At 38.1% G+C, this 15,882-nt stretch overlaps 1 protein-coding gene across 3 annotated transcripts in view; it reads left to right on the top strand.

The window, feature by feature from the left end:
* The first annotated feature begins 3,470 nt into the window (after nt 1-3,470).
* Nucleotides 3,471-15,882, top strand: part of ITK (IL2 inducible T cell kinase) — a 49,620-nt gene continuing 37,208 nt past the window's right edge. Inside the window, exon 1 of one of the 3 annotated variants that reach the window (XM_016167105.2) lies at nt 3,471-3,754. In XM_016167105.2, the coding sequence (XP_016022591.1) occupies nt 3,617-3,754 (138 nt within the window). In that variant the 5' untranslated portion in view covers nt 3,471-3,616. The remainder of the gene's footprint in view (nt 3,755-15,882) is intronic. The other 2 variants (XM_016167106.2, XM_016167107.2) reach the window with 2 other exon arrangements.

The following is a 15,882-nucleotide window of genomic DNA, read 5'->3' as shown; positions in this document are numbered from 1 at the left end:
TCCAGTTGCATCTCCATGCATCTGTCATGTTCCTCTCTCTCCTGCATTTCCTGCAAACGTGGATGTAGATCTAGAGGTTTGACGAGATTCGTGTTTAATTTTGGCGAGACTTCTGCCTTGGTGGTTTTGCGTGCTTCTTATTGCATCACATCAGGAAACAGAATGTCTGGTGGTCTCTCCTTTTGGAATGCTAAAATTGAGCAGTACGTTACGGTGTTATCAGTCTAACGTAAATTATAAATTTTCCTAGTGGCTTTCACATAACGATTTTAGCAGCCATTGATGATCATCGCCTAGATCCGTTATGCCATTAGAATTGCAGAGCGGTGATGTTTTATCATTCCATTTATTAGTTGTAATTCTCTAAAGGACTTTCTCTCATTTAATATTTAATTACTAAACTAAAACACAGTTCCTCGGGAGAAACAGAAGTATGCTTTATTCTTTTCCTTTGTTTTCCGGGTTTTAGAATAATAAATCGGGTTTCCAGCCTCTTCCAAAAGTGATGGATTCGTTGGGATTTTTCTCTTTCTTTCATTTTTTAAATTAATTAATTAATTTTTATGGTGGCCTTGGTTCATGAAATCCAATGTTTCAGCTGTACACTTTAACAGTAAGGGGTGTGTGTGTGTGTGTGTGTGTGTGTTCACCTCTCATAGTTAGATTTCTTTCTGTCACCACATATTTGACCCCCTTTACCCCGTCTACCTCCTCTGTTCCCCTCCTCCCTCTCCTCTGGTAACCACTAGCCTATAGACCATGTCTCTGAGTCTCTGTTTGTTTGTCCTGTTCATTTGTTGCTTTTAGGTTTATATCCCACATGTAAGTGATATCATGTGATTTTCAACTTTTTCTGTCTGGCTTATTTTGCTTAGCATGATTATCTCAAGGTCCCTTTATGTTGTCGCAAAAGGCAGTATTTCATCTCTTCTTATGGCTGCGTAGGGATTTTTCTTCAAGTATCTTATGAACTCCTGATTTTAACATGTCGGCTGTTCTTTAGTTCATTGCGGTATTGTAGTCATTGTTCTTTTTGATGCCTTAATTGTTCCATCTTTGACAAATGGGAGCTTCTTTAATTTGGCTCCTGAAAATTGAACTTTTTAAAGCAAAGCGAAGGGTTATTTATCTTTATGTATGTTTTCCTAAGAGTGACAGGAAGAATATGGGTCCTTAAAGTTACATTTATGTGAGGACAAAGACCAGTTCCAGTGAGTGGATTTGAAGGTGCTATGAGAGAGAGAATAAAATTACTTATGCTTGCATTCCATGGAGACTTAGCAAATGAAAGGCTCCTATCACAATAGCTACTGATGGTATTTTGTTTTCCCGCATAAAAACACTTTGTGAAGTCTGTAAATCTTACAACCTGAACAAACCAGGTAGAAATCGACTGCTCTCAAAGAAGTTTACAGTCCAGTTTGGAATATAACGCTGTATTAGTTAAATTAGGTTTATTGTTTGTGACGACTTAGAAATTACAAGAGTTTAGAGAATAAAATTTTATTTGTCTTTATGTTTTAAAAAAAAAGTGCACCCAAGCTGGTGTGGAGGATCCAAGCTCACTAGGACCCCATGCTCTTTCTATCTTATGCTTCATTGCCCTCAATGTGTAATTTCTACCTCATGACATAAGAGCTGCTCCAGCTGCAACCATCACATTCACATTCTAGTCAATAGAAGAGAGGAAAAAGAGAATGAAAAGGGTATGATGATTGCCGTTAAAAACATTTCTTGGAAGTTGTGCTCATTACTTCTCCTATGTTCCATTATCTAGAAACAGTTACATAACTTAAAAACGTAACCTTCATTCTGGCTGGACAGATGCCTAGATAATATTCAAGGAGTCAGTTACCAAGGAGAAGGATAAGAGTAAATTGAAGATTGAAGAAAACAGCAATCCCTGTATCAAGCCCATATTCCAAAGATAAAAAAAATTCTATCTCTTTCGGACAGTGTATTTCCACACGTGTCTTAAAATTTCAGATGGGGGAAGGAGGATCATTTAAAGTAACGCCTCCCCCACCATCCTGAATGCCTTGATTATGCTGGGGCATCCAATATATGAAACAAAATTAACATTTAGTGTAATAATTTATAAGTAGTCTAATAATTTACATTTAAAAATCAATTTTTGATAATTGCAATCCCATACAGCAATATGATTGTTTTGTTTTATTATTTAGCCTTATCCAATATATGCCATCTCTGCTTACACTGAGATTTCTTGGTTATTTACTTTACACTAGAAGTAGGATTCACATACTATATTTCAACTATGTACTAATTCTAAGGCAAGATACACAGCACCCACAGTTCACAGAGTTTGTGGGATTCGGTCCCCAAAAGAACCCTAAAAAAGAGATGAGATCATCACTAAAAGAGAAACAATTTAGTAAGCAAGAAAGCTGGGATTCCAATATAGTTTTGTCTTCAGAGCCCATGCATGCTTTGTCTGTTATGCCATTTTGAAGGACTTACTTATTTTCTGCTTTTCCACTAAGTTTTAGGATAGAAAAGCAATCATCCATTTGTAGCATGGAGAAATTCCTATGGGTTTTCATTTAAATTAAACAAAGTAAACTTCAAGATATTTCTCTTAAGTGTTTTATGACCATTGTCTCTTTTAATTGTCCAACCCAGGCCAGTGACTATTCACACAACACATTCTTCTTAAACATTCTTTTTTATGTGTGAATCACTTTCTCTTCATGCCCATCATGACAGTTGTAATTGTAAATTTTGGAGGGCAATTTGTAGATTAATGTTTGTCTTCCCCACTACTCAAGACCATGGGGGGGTTTTGGTCACCCTTATATACTCATCAACTCCAACTGACCTTAAAATAGGGGGATTATTTTAGATTATCCGGCAGACCCAAGATCATTTCAAGGGTCCTTAAGTATGGAAGACCTTACAGCTGTATGAGATGAGAGGATGTGACCCACTGTTGTTGGCTTTGAAGATGGAGGCAGAGGGCCAGGAGCCAGAAACATGGATGGTCTGAGAAGCTGTCAAGGGCAAGAACAGAGACTCTGTGTTAGAGATCCCCCAGAAAGGATCCCAATCCTGCTGACATTTTGATTTTAGCACAGCGAGACCCATTTTGGACTTCTGAACTAACAGAATGGTAAAATAACAAATTTGTGAGCCACTGAGTTTATGATTACAGCAGCAACAGGAAACTAATACACAAACTATGCCCAATGGCTCCAGCACCCATGTTCCTACCTCTTATGCTACATGCCTTAACTATTTGGATGGGCTAAACCAGAAACTAAAAAGATTAAACTCTAATCCTTCATATCATTTTGAGTCCAACATTTTTCAAATATCATGTCCAAGCCCTACAGCAAAGAGTATGTATATTTTCTACCTATGCCTCTTTTTTTGTGTGTGAATTTTGAAAGGATGTGGTTACAGCCTTTGACATCAGAGGAGAAGCTCAGCGATGTTGACTGAGCGTTGATAGAGCGATAACATTGGAGGCGAATTGCCTTAGAACAACTCTCTCCAGATCAACTGGCTCCTCATTGCATTCCTTGCCCCAAAGCTATCTCCTCTGGTTGTGCTGAGGGGTGATGCCCAAGGTGCATCACTTTTCAAGAATTGGATCATGAATAACTTTATCCTTCTGGAAGAACAACTCATCAAAAAATCCCAGCAAAAGAGAAGAACTTCTCCCTCTAACTTTAAAGTCCGCTTCTTTGTTTTAACCAAAACCAGCCTGGCGTACTTTGAGGACCGTCATGGGGTATGTAAGCACTTTGTTTTGTCTTTTATTAAAAAGAGTATTTGCTATTTAGACTTGGGCTGAATCATGAAGATAAACATGGAATAAAAGAAAGACATAAGGGACACAGATATGCTTGTCAAAAAAAACTTAAAAAGTACAATAAGAGAAATTAGAAGAGAATGTGGAGAAAAGTCAAGAGATGGGATGGTCATATTAGGTGATTTCAGTTCTAAAAGTTCTACAAGAGTAAATTTAGCTTTAACATTTTTCAGCTTTTTATTTTCTCCTGCAAGTTTAGGTTTAATTTTTAAATTATAATATTTTGTGTGGCAAATGTTATGATTGGATAGAATTTGCGCTTTCTTTGAAATATATTAAACTTTATGGGCCTAGATTAATAAAATGTTAGCATTCGTGGGTACCCGAGTGATGATCTAACCCCATTTCCTTAATTTATAATGAATGAAACTGGTAACTGAAATAGGTGATAGATTTAGCGTCAACATTTTTATGTTTCTAATTCTATTTGTCTCAATAGTCATCGCTCGCCTGATATCTTGGAATAATATTCCCTGAGCATTGAATTGTCCAAAATGTGCGAGGTGCAATGGTAAACCTCTTTATCCCTTGGAAAAGTTCCCAGGAGACTAGAGTTATTTTGCACAAAGCGTTATGCCTTATAGACCGTCGTTTCTTATCCAGACGATTACAGCCGCTTAGCTAACTTAATCTTTTTATATATCTAAAGACATTCTTAGATTCCCTAACATCAATAATAATAATAATAATAACAACAACATGAATAATAACAGTGTAGTTTGGCATAAGAAAAGCACTGGATGAGGGCTCTGGAGACCAAACTGGCTTTCCTGTAAGTGAGCGAGCATGGGCAAACCTCTCTACCTCCTGTGTCAGGCTCTTTCTTTATAAAATGAAAGGACTGGAAATACCACCTACGAATATCACTTTCTTCTTTAAAAACCCTTTGTTTCTGTTTAACCCTTCTCAGCAATTTTTCAAGCACGTTTGATTTCTTACTATACCATTGTATTATTTTTACATCACTAGGGAAGTAAGGCAAGGGGTTTCCACCTGTTTTACTGAAGGGGAAACAATATTAGGTGCTCGGTGGTCACTTAGAATCAAAGGTGCTCTGATTCCTGACTTGAATTTGGATTGTTTTGAGAGCCAGCCTTTGAAGGTTCAGTGACATGGAGTCCTGAGTGAGGCCAGGCTGTAAGGGAGCCTGTGGACCCCTGGCCAAAGTTTCAGATGAAATAATACTGCCTCTTCGTTAGAAGTAAAAACACATACTCACTTTTGGCAGACGCTTAGAATAACAATCGACAATTAATAAGAAAGCATATGGAATTACTGATGCGTGAGGCCCCTTTGATAGGTACTCAATAAGTGTTTGCTGACTAAATTAACAGAGGGCCAGCAGTCAAGTTTTGAACTGGGAGGATTCATCATTTAGAGATGAAAAACTGCATGGCATTGGTAAATATTTTTCTTATTGTGAGTCGGATGTTAGAAGTTCTTGTTCATGTTGGAAGAGAAGTCACTTGCCTTTAATTTTTTTTTTTCCAAAGCCCATTTCACAGTTGTTGCCAATTTATTTTTCTAACTCAACACAACACCATCTCATTTACTTAGTATTGATTATTTTTGAGCAGCATGGCGATTTGTGAACTATTTAGTTGTGAATTCAGGACAATGTTACTTGCAAATAATCACACAACCAAATGGTCTTGAGTCAAAATTATCTTGGTTATAATTTGCATGAGGACCATGTTGTAAAATCACTTTGCTTCTTCATTTGAGCATAATGAAAAATTCCAGGACAATTAATTCATTCTAGTGAGCCCTGAGCTACAGCTTTTTAACATTTCTATGTAGGATGTAGCAGATACACGATGCACAAACATCAAATTTCTTATTTTCTAATGCCTGTTGCTTATATTCATAAATAAAATTTTTAAAAGCATTTATTTAAATCTTGTAAAAATTTATTGGTTAGAAATTTACCCCAAATCACTGAGAAACTTAAGATATGTGAGCTATTAATGCTCATGCCCTATGTATGTTCCATTATTTAAGGCCATTGATTTGCACACAAGTGTATTATTTATCACCCATTAATAAGAATATCACTATACTTGTGGGAAGAAAACTTTTTGTTTTCCAATTAAAGCCTCAGTCTTTCTATCTATAAAATGAATGTGATAATAATATTCGCTTCATGGGAAGCTGGTAAAGATTAACGGAGAGAATGAATTGAGATGAAATTATTTGAAGTCACTTTTTGGTAGAGCAAAAAAAAATCAGATATTGGCAATATCATGTAGTTCAACTTAATATATAGAGTGCTTAGTATAAATCCTGTCGCCTACTAAGCACCTGTTCAAAATTAGCTGTTATTTATATCATCATCATATCTCTGAAGGAGCCAGCAGGGTGGAATAACATATTTATTTCTAAGTGAAGAGAAACATCAAAGGAGTCTTCGATGTCAGGTTAATATCAAGGTTCTAGATTCCTTCTATTCTGTGGCTAAACACAAGTTTGAGAGGAGAGATACACATGCATCATGAGATGTGTGATGCTGGCTACCATTGCCCCTCTCAGGGTCTCGGCTTCTTTTTCTCTTTTCTCATTTGTAAAATTACATTCTTTGCAGCTCTAAAATTCCGTAGATTTAAGACATCTTGTGAAAAATAACCCTTCTACCTAGTCAAGACCAAATTCTGTAGTTCTGCAATTTAAATCTATTTTCTAACTTTAAATAGCCATGCCTGTTGTCATTGTAATACCGGTTGAGCCTTTTATTTTAACATGTATTTAGTTCTGGTGTGAGATGCCTGATTCCCCTGTTGAGATGTGCAAGAGTTTGCGACAGGGCCAGGAAGCTCCTTCATCCTGCTGGCGCAGCCAGTGAGTCAAAAAGAAGCAAAGGGTTGGCAGGTGGTGGCTCACCTGGGACCGCTGCCACTTCCTAAGTACTCCTTGCACTCACTCTACCTTGGCCCCCTGCCACTCCATTCGCCCCACAGTAGCCAGCAGGAGCTTTTCACATGGTAACAGGGGTCATGTCCTGATGCCCTTCATCAGAAATTGACTTGTCCCCTCTGTGGTTGTCCTCTTTTCCCTGAAAGTGGACATCTCTGTCTCAGCTCATGTCCCTTTTTCTTCTATCTTTCTTCATCTTTAAGGTCTCCACTTTAAATGTCATTTTCTTGGGAACATCCTCCTTGATTTTCTTAGACTGGGTCATCTCTTGTTAGTCTCGGCCATTATAATTACCCATTTATTAGTATGATTATTGCATGAATGTCATCCCCCACTTCACCCTCCATTAGACTATGAGCTTTATGAGGGCTGGCACCCAATTTGCTAAAGTTGGCATCACCAATATCTAGGACAGTGCCTGACACATAGCATTTACTTATTAATTATTTGCGGAAGGAAGAAAAAAAGGATGGGAAGGAAGAAATGAAGGAAGAAGAACAAGAGATATAGATATAGTTGGAGAGGTTAGAGTTATACAAATGAATCCCTAACAGAACAAGGCTCAATGACAAAAGAGTAGAGAACAGAGCAAGTAATAGAGGACTTTAAATAGGAAATTCCTTGCTGTAGAAACTCCCTGGAGACAATATTTTACAGCCTAGCTTTGAACAAGTAAGAGGAAGATTCAAGTGGTGGGAATTTTAAGAGATGGGTCAGAGAAACACATGTAGGAACCAGGAGATGGGCCTTGCTCATCACTGTATCACCAACACAAGATGTAGGGGGGATCAGTAAATATTTGGTGAGTGAATTCAAATATAGGACCCTCCTCCTCCCCCAAAGCTTGCTTTTATTATTTGTTTGTTTGTTCGTTTTACCTAACACTTTATCAAGGAAATGTTTCTATTGTGGGATATTTAGATTCATTCATTTGTTTAGAAACATTTATTGAGCACCTACTATGTACCAGGTTCTGTACTACATGCTAGGAAAGAGTGGTAAGTAACAGAAACAAGGTGTCTGCCCTCAAAAACATACATGCTGGTAAAGGAAACCAACATAAGCAAGTATATAAATACATGGGGCAGGTATAGACTATGGTATGTTTTGTAGAAAGACTAAGCAGTAGCTGGGGCTGAGTTGGAAAGAAGGGACCGTCAGAGGAGCGATTTATATCTGATGTCTGTGGGGACAGCAGAGTATACAAGGGGCAAGAGTGGAAGCCAGGAAGCCAGTAGAGGCTACTGCAGTGGTCTGGATTGGTGAATTCTCATCTATTGTGTAGTATGCTATGACCAACTCTGGGTTGCCCTTCAGTTATTTTGTTTTAACTTTCTTATAGCATCCCTCTCCCTGGGAGTTCTTGGTCGGGAATCATTCTACTTCACGTTTCGGTGGGAAAATGCCTGATATCTAACCTGCCTCGTGACCAACACTGAGCTCAGGCAGTGTATAGCAGCAAGGACCAAAAACAAGTTAGAATCAGGTTAAATGCACTTTGACATCAAAAGACAGAGCAGCAAAACTTCGTATCCCCATAACTGTTAAAAAAAAAAAAATGAAGGGAACTACATAAAAACTGTTCTCCATTACTCTTTTGTCTGAAGTCATCGATTTAAGTTCCCCATGAGAATAATCTTTTTCCCTCATGCAGACATAACTTATATGCAGTTATAATCACAGCGCATGAATATTCGTATTCTCCTTTTCCCATATATTCTTTTGCGTATGCACTTCCCTACGTCTACATAGAATCATGTTCTCATCTATATGATTTTTTTTATATGACCAAGTTGGTTCATTTCAGATACATGCTTATCTGTTTTATGTGTCTGAACGAATTAACGAATTTATCTGTCATCTACTGTTTGACGTTTTTGTCTGTTTCTGGAGATAGTGAAAACACTGGAAAATAATAGTATGCTAAACACAAGACTGTCTCTTTTTTTAAAAATCAGCCCCACGAGATCGAGTACCATGTGTGAGATAACAGTGTCATAGGATAAGAACACTTTGTAGCCTCTCTCATGTGTTGCTACTTCCTCCTCCAAAGAGATCGATGCGATGCACAGGGTCACCGCAAGCTACCAGAACCGTGAGAGAAGATACTGTTTCTAAGAAAGAGCTAATAAAAACAAAAACACCCCATCGTTGTGGTGATTTTCGAGTACGCTATTTTTATAGGTTTCGAATATTATGGTGAGAGGGAAAATATGTAATATTTTATACATGGGGAAGATGATTTGGTTTAAAGTCAATCATATTATATATGTAGATGAACCCACCAACTATATAGTAAGATTTAAGGGGTCCCAAAACAACCTCCTACTCTGCAAAACATCATCTCCCTAGTTGATCATCTTAGGGGATCTGAAAGGTTCACATGAATGAACTCTTTCATTTGCTTCTTAATAAACCCATCAAGTGTCTTTATTAAGAAGTAAATGAAATCCAGGAGGGTATCCCATAAGCCATTTTTGATGGCTCCATAGAGGTCAGCTTTAATTTTAGATAGAGCTTAAAGGACTGAAAGCCTCAGACTGACTGTAATTCTGTAATTCTAGAAAAGTAGGACGAGGTAAGGAAGCAACAACATGATAGTTTAATAGAATGGAGACCTGGCACTAATTAACCTGGGCGACCTTGGGCAGTCCCATATTCTATCTGAGAGTTTGTATCTTGTCCATAATATCAAGGGATGAGACTAGATCGGTAGTTTTCAAACTTTCTAAAGCATGGAACCCTTTTCTAGCATGACCCTGTGCATCACATCAAAATTATACATGACATCCTCATTTCAATATATGAAATAGATACAAGTGGAGGGGCTCTGGTTGAAGCGAGAACATGGAGGCTGCCCAGAACCTTATGCTTTCGGCCTCCCCCTTGATCTGCAAGGATCGCCAAGCTTCCTTCCAATTCTATGACCTGTCTACCTGGGGTGTAAATCAAATAGTAGAAATGAAAAGGCAAGAGCCAATTTAGAAAGTCATTTCACCTTGAAGCCTCATCACTAATGTAAAAAGTTGGATTGAATGGTCTCTAAAGTGGAGCTCAAAAAAGTAGAAACTGCGATCACATCTTTTGAATGATGATATGATATGAATTTATAAATAGACATGGAGATTAGCTAAACATGGGTGCCTTTCCATGAAGTAATACATCTAAGAGATGATTAATAATTGTGTGGCTGATAAGACAAGCATGTTGTTAATATCTAAGATACACTCTAGAAAAGAGGGCAGACATTTCAAATGTAACCAACGTAAAATTTAAAATAATAAGGGTCAATATTTAATGAGTACTTGCTAAGTTTCAGGGCACTGTCTTAAGTGTTTTTGCATGTATCATATAAATATTCACAATAACCACACCAGCAGGCCCTATTGCTATCTTCATTTTATCAATGAGAAAGCAGAGGCTTAGAGAAGCTAAGTATCTCTTTCTAGGTCACACACCTGAGACAAATATTCAAGTTGGGTTAAATGTTCTTCAATGGATCTTTTGAGATCTAAGCTCGTTTGAATCTGAGAAGTCTTGTAATAGAAGTTGTGGCGGCTGATAAGGGAGAGTTGGGGCAAAGATCCCTTGGTGAGTTTTCAGCACCGCCTAATAGAGGTCCTGAGTGGGTGGTCCGGTTAGCCTGGCAAGTTTACCTAAATGACAGCACATCATCAACAACAGTGACCAGCAATCTGCACCAGGAGAGGACTAAACGCATTCCTATGAATTTTCTCATTTAATCCTCACAATTCTCACAAAAAGATAAAAGTCAAATTCTATTTCAGAGAGGAAACAAGTGAGAAGTTACACAAAGTCACGATAGTGGTGATAAGTGTAAAAGCAACAGCTTGCTTTTGGATTAGTAATTCTCTGTACCTTGATCCTACATTCTGATAGCTCTCTGTGTCCTTTACTGATAGCTCTCTGGTTGCCCAACTAGAATTTTCTTCTGTGAGAATTCTCTGAAAAACTTTCTACTGTGAGTGTGTGAATTTGCCAGTCTCTTGCGATTATGCAGAATGTGCTTCTGTCCACTTGGACTCTATGGGCGACAAAAATGAGCTCCTGAACTTGTAAACTTGAGGTTCTGTTCCTGAAGTGACCTCTGCTAAGAAAAAGTACTGTATAAGCCTCGGATCTGTTTAGTTTACCAGACAAGCTTATCATAATAACAACTAGCCCTCATTGGGCACTCCTGAGAATTACATCCTGGGAATGCTATACTTAGAGTGGCAATATAGGAAGATCACCATGTTGGGGGTGTCAGTCAGGACTAGGGGCCTAGAAAGTGGGATTGAGGGCATTATCACCAAACCTTGCCCTTTCTCACAATTTATACTGTGACCAATTTCATGTACAATGATCTGATTAAGTATTTTCCAAATTGGGTTACCACTAGGCACATACAAGATGGTACATGGATAAATCTGGTTTTGACAAGTTCATGTTCTTTTGTATATGGCCAAATTATTCTCCATAGAAGTTGTACCAATAAACACTTCCCAGGGCCATGTGTGAGATATTTTCTCAAAACCTCCTCAACACCAAGTCTGACGGTTTTTTAAAAAAATGTGTTGCAGTATAATTTATTTGTATTTCTATTACTATAGTGAGTTCGAGGATCTTTTCATATCCCTTTTGCCCATTTTTTTATGATATTGTTAGTATTTTCCTTAATAATTTGTATGAGCTCTTTAGCTATTAGATAAACCCTTTATGCAAACTAGTTTTAACTTACCTTCTCATTGTCAAGAGATTTTTATCCACTGTCCAATCATTCTGTTAATTTTACTCAAATTATTTACATTAAGAGTTTTGTCTTAGGTCCACGAATAACACTTTCTGCTGCACGTTTGGTCTTACCTGCTGTTCCTCAATCAATCAATTAATAAATATTAATTGAACATCACCTCTGTGCAAGGAGTTATTTCCTGAAATTCAATGAAAGTGGTATGAATTTACATATTTTGGCTACTGACCATCCAGTGTTTGGAAAGTAGATACAAAAATATACTCTTTCAAGTTTATTAAAAATCTCATATCAATATTCTGGAAATAAGGAGGGCTTTGAAAGAGCTTTCACAAACCAGAGACATTGAGAGAAAAAATATGCTTTATATTAGTACATAGCACTTAGTTCATAAGTCCTTTTCTCTCTGCCTACTTTTGTAAACAAATACGCTTTCTAAAAGCTAGGATCGCTAATATCTCTATTAATATAAATCAGGCTTGGAAATTATTCCTAAATTATCACTTCACTTCTAAGATAAATATACCCACATAAAAACACAGAGTTGCTTCATTAGAATCTATGAAAAAAATAGCTATTACTCAAGAAGAACATAAGAGGACCTGTCATGACCTTGAACCTCCATGGATTCAAAAGAGCAGGTGACAGGTGCTGCCTGGCTGCTGCTTACTGTGAATGGGTCATGAGGTTACGAGTGCAAAGAGCTGCAGCATTCTGCACACCCAGCATTTGATGTGTACCCCTTACCCTTCTCCTCTAGTCATCTGCCTAATGTGTATTACACTGTAGTGTTCTGAAAATTTCTGACTGCTTTAAATATTAGTTTCATTTTCCCGCTTAGTAAATTTACATGCTCACTGTAAAAACTTCAGATATAGAAATATATCACTTACATTGCAAAAGTCTGCCATATTGCCACCTAGAAGGGAGAGTCAGCGTTAGCAGTGTTCTTTCCTATACTGTTTCTTTGAGTTTTCCATAAACTAATATGTATTTTATTATCTTTTCTCAAAAATGAGATGATGCTTCAACTATTGCTCTAAACCTGCTTTTCACATTTACATATATATTTTTGTCCCTCCATAAGGACAACTTTCTCTATGATGGTGACTACAGAATAGACACAAGGTGGATGAATCATTAACTAATTTAACCATTTGTCTTTGATGAATGTTCAAACTTCTCTAGCTTTTTTTTTTACTGTAATAAATAATGCCACTATGAACATCATTTTTTCTATATCTTTATGTATTTTGAATAAATGTTTCCATAGGATAAATCCTACAAGGGAAATGTATTTATATATTTTAGTTAACCGTTTAAAATACAGTAAAAGAAATGCACGTTCCTGGTGAAATAATGAAACAGTACAGGAGGATCTGAGATGAAAAGTAAAGTTCTCTTTCTACTTCCTCGTCCCTAATCTCAGGACCACTCCCATGAGCTCTGCTCTTAGTAGTTTCTTGTGAGAAAATGCACTCATAATTTTAACAGATGCCTAAAATTTCATGGCCCTCTGGAAACTGTATGAGAGTACACTCTTTCTTTTTCTTTTTTTGTAAAATCCTCATTTTGTCCTTCTGGGTAGTCAGGGTGCTGCTACTGACAAGATGGCAGACTTTAAGGAGAGCTAGAGTGTTTTCCCCACAGCACACCCAGCCCCATAGTGAACCACAGTGTGAAAAGCTGAGGTCGGGAAAGCCAGTTGACTCTGGTTTCACTCTGACTCAAAGGTCTTGGGGAAAAGAGGAAAGAAAAGAAGGCAGGTGTGGGATGGGTCATAGTTTCCTGGCTTTAAGTTGATCCGGGAGCCTCGAAATCAGCTCCCTTAGTTCCAGATCTTCCCTTAACTTCCAAGTTTAGCGGTGGTAGGTTCAGGCGAAGATGGGCTGGGGAGGGGAGGAACCAGCAACAGCTAATTACAAGTTGCATACCTGTTTTAGATGATGCTACTTTTTCCACGGAGAAAGTAATGATCATATCTTTATTGGGTATAAAGCAACACGTTAGGTCTCTTCCTGTAGTGCAGGTCATATAATAACCCTGAGCTGCCGCTCTTAGCATCCCTGTGACTCCTCAAGAAATAAAAGAACGAAGAAGAGTTAAGAGAACTAAGGTTAGAACTGAGACAACTCGCTGAGTGTTACCTGTCATCACAAGCACACAAACTACGGCTTTTCCTCTTTCCAAATCTCTGCCTTTCTCCCCTGTGGCACAAGGGTTCATTTTGTCATAAAATACAGCAGGCTGAGTGACTTAGGAGATTGGGAGGGAATTCATGGATTGCTGCTCCCCTGTTTTGCAGAAGGGATGAAATTAGAATCCAGGAAGATCCCTTAAAACCATTGTTCGAACTGATATTCTGTATTCTGCCAGGGGCGAGGAAAACAACCCCCTAATCAATCACTTAAGTTTCATTTCACACATCAGTTTTAATTTCAATTGTGTCATTGTGTGACCTCAGATTGGAACAATGGCTCTACTACCTCCCAAAAAAGGCAATGAGCAAAAAATTTGAAATACTTTGTTAAAATAATCATCAGAAAGATTTCCTAGCCTTAAAAAAATACCGATAAAGGCACCATGTGGCTCCATTTATAGTGCAAGCCAGGGAAAGTGACTCCCCTTAGTGGTTCCCCTTGAAAGATACTCTCTTAGCTGATGCCTGAAATTTCACTATCAAAAGTTTCCTCTTGGTTTAAGTCCTCTAATACATACTATCCTAATTCAAACTCCTCTGAAACAAGCTAAGCATTAAGCTATCAGTCAGTTAAACCTTTGGTGAATGACTGAGGAAAGTTTTGACAGGAGAGTGGGAGAGGAAGCAGAAAGCTAAAGTCCTCGAATTTACAAAGTGAGAGCTCATGTGACACAGTTGGGAAGACCAGGAACCTTTTCATGATTTTGCTCTGATTTTACAAATACTTGGCAAAATAAACAAATGACTCGGGAATGTCAAAATCACCAATACCGCCAGTTAAAAATTAATGTTATCTTCCCTAATGGTGGTTCCAGGTTACATATTTGCCTGAAAGAAAATCTGCAAAGAAAATGCGGGCACATAAAGACAGAAGAACCAGGTCTTGTTTTATGGGCAGCTTTTGGAGAAGGAAAGGAAAGAAACATCGGAGTGATGGGTTTATCATTTGAATGGTTTTATCTTGCTAGTAGGCTTATGCCATCCTTTTAAGTCCTCTAAATTAACCCATGATTCAGGGACTATTATTATTCCCACTTTTAAAACATGGGGGAGAGGAACAACTGAGAAGTTGAGACACTTGCCTCAGGTTGCACAGCTGACCATGTCCGCCTGACCTAAAAGCTCCATTTCTGTCCCACTCTCCCTCATCAGAGCAGAGAACTCAAATTCTGCTGCTTTCCAGAAGGGTGGAGGTGTCCTCTTTCATGGTATCAGACACATAACTTCTCCTTGATCTCTCTGCTGGACTAGCCAAGCAGCCAAAGAGCCAACATTATGGAGTGAAGAGGAACTAGATAAAATGTCCCCATTCGAAATCCAGGATAAGTATTGCATGACCAAATGTGGCAGAAACAAATCTCTACTGGGGCATGGCTTGAAGAAATTGGTCACACAATTGATTGTTCAGTGTTGGGTTTAGAGAATGAAAGTTTCCTGTGGAAAGTTGAGAAAAGCGCTAAGCCATGAAGTGTAGTCATTAAGCACTTGGGCTCTGGAGTTATAGAATTGAACTTGTGTGTTGCTCTTCTATTATTAAGAGACTCGTCCCCTCTGAACCTAAACTTCCTCACCTGTAAAATGGGGGTCATGATTAAATAAGATGGTGTATTGAATGCCTGAAGCATAGGAAATGCTTAAAAACATTATTGTCTTTTTTTCCTGCATCTCTTCTTAAAAGTCACAACACAAAATTCTATCTCATAAAATATAGTAACATAAAGAAAAAGGAGATATAAAAGTCTCTTGCACAAGCTTGCCTTTGTACAAACATGTGGGTATCAGTTTCCTGCTAGATTTTGTTGGACACATGTCAGATGTCCAGGGTGAAGCTTTGGAATGTTGAATGCAGCTTTGAACATGGCCAAGAGACAAGGCCAAGTGAAATCTTGTGACTTTTACCCCAAGTGATGTAGCTGGAATAACAAAGAAGAATGAGGGCATGGTTTACTTGGTGTCTCTCTTTCTTTGGTGGCTTTTGTTTTATTTCCTTGGAAGGTTGTACCCTGGCATTTTTCAGAAATAGTGCAGTTGTTTGAGATGATTACAGGCAATCACCATTTCCCAGAGAAGAAACTATGTTTAGCTAACTGACCAGCTGCTCCTTAGTGCCTGGCTGGGGAGAGGCACAGCTGGTCTGTTGTTTACTAGTATCAAATCTTACTAAAAGAGAGAATGGCCTGAAGG

The sequence above is a fragment of the Rousettus aegyptiacus genome, unplaced genomic scaffold (assembly GCF_014176215.1).
Source record: "Rousettus aegyptiacus isolate mRouAeg1 unplaced genomic scaffold, mRouAeg1.p scaffold_m13_p_7, whole genome shotgun sequence".
Taxonomy (NCBI): domain Eukaryota; kingdom Metazoa; phylum Chordata; class Mammalia; order Chiroptera; family Pteropodidae; genus Rousettus; species Rousettus aegyptiacus.
The sequence above is the reverse complement of the archived record's forward strand: the minus strand, read 5'-3'. Positions and strand labels throughout refer to the sequence as shown.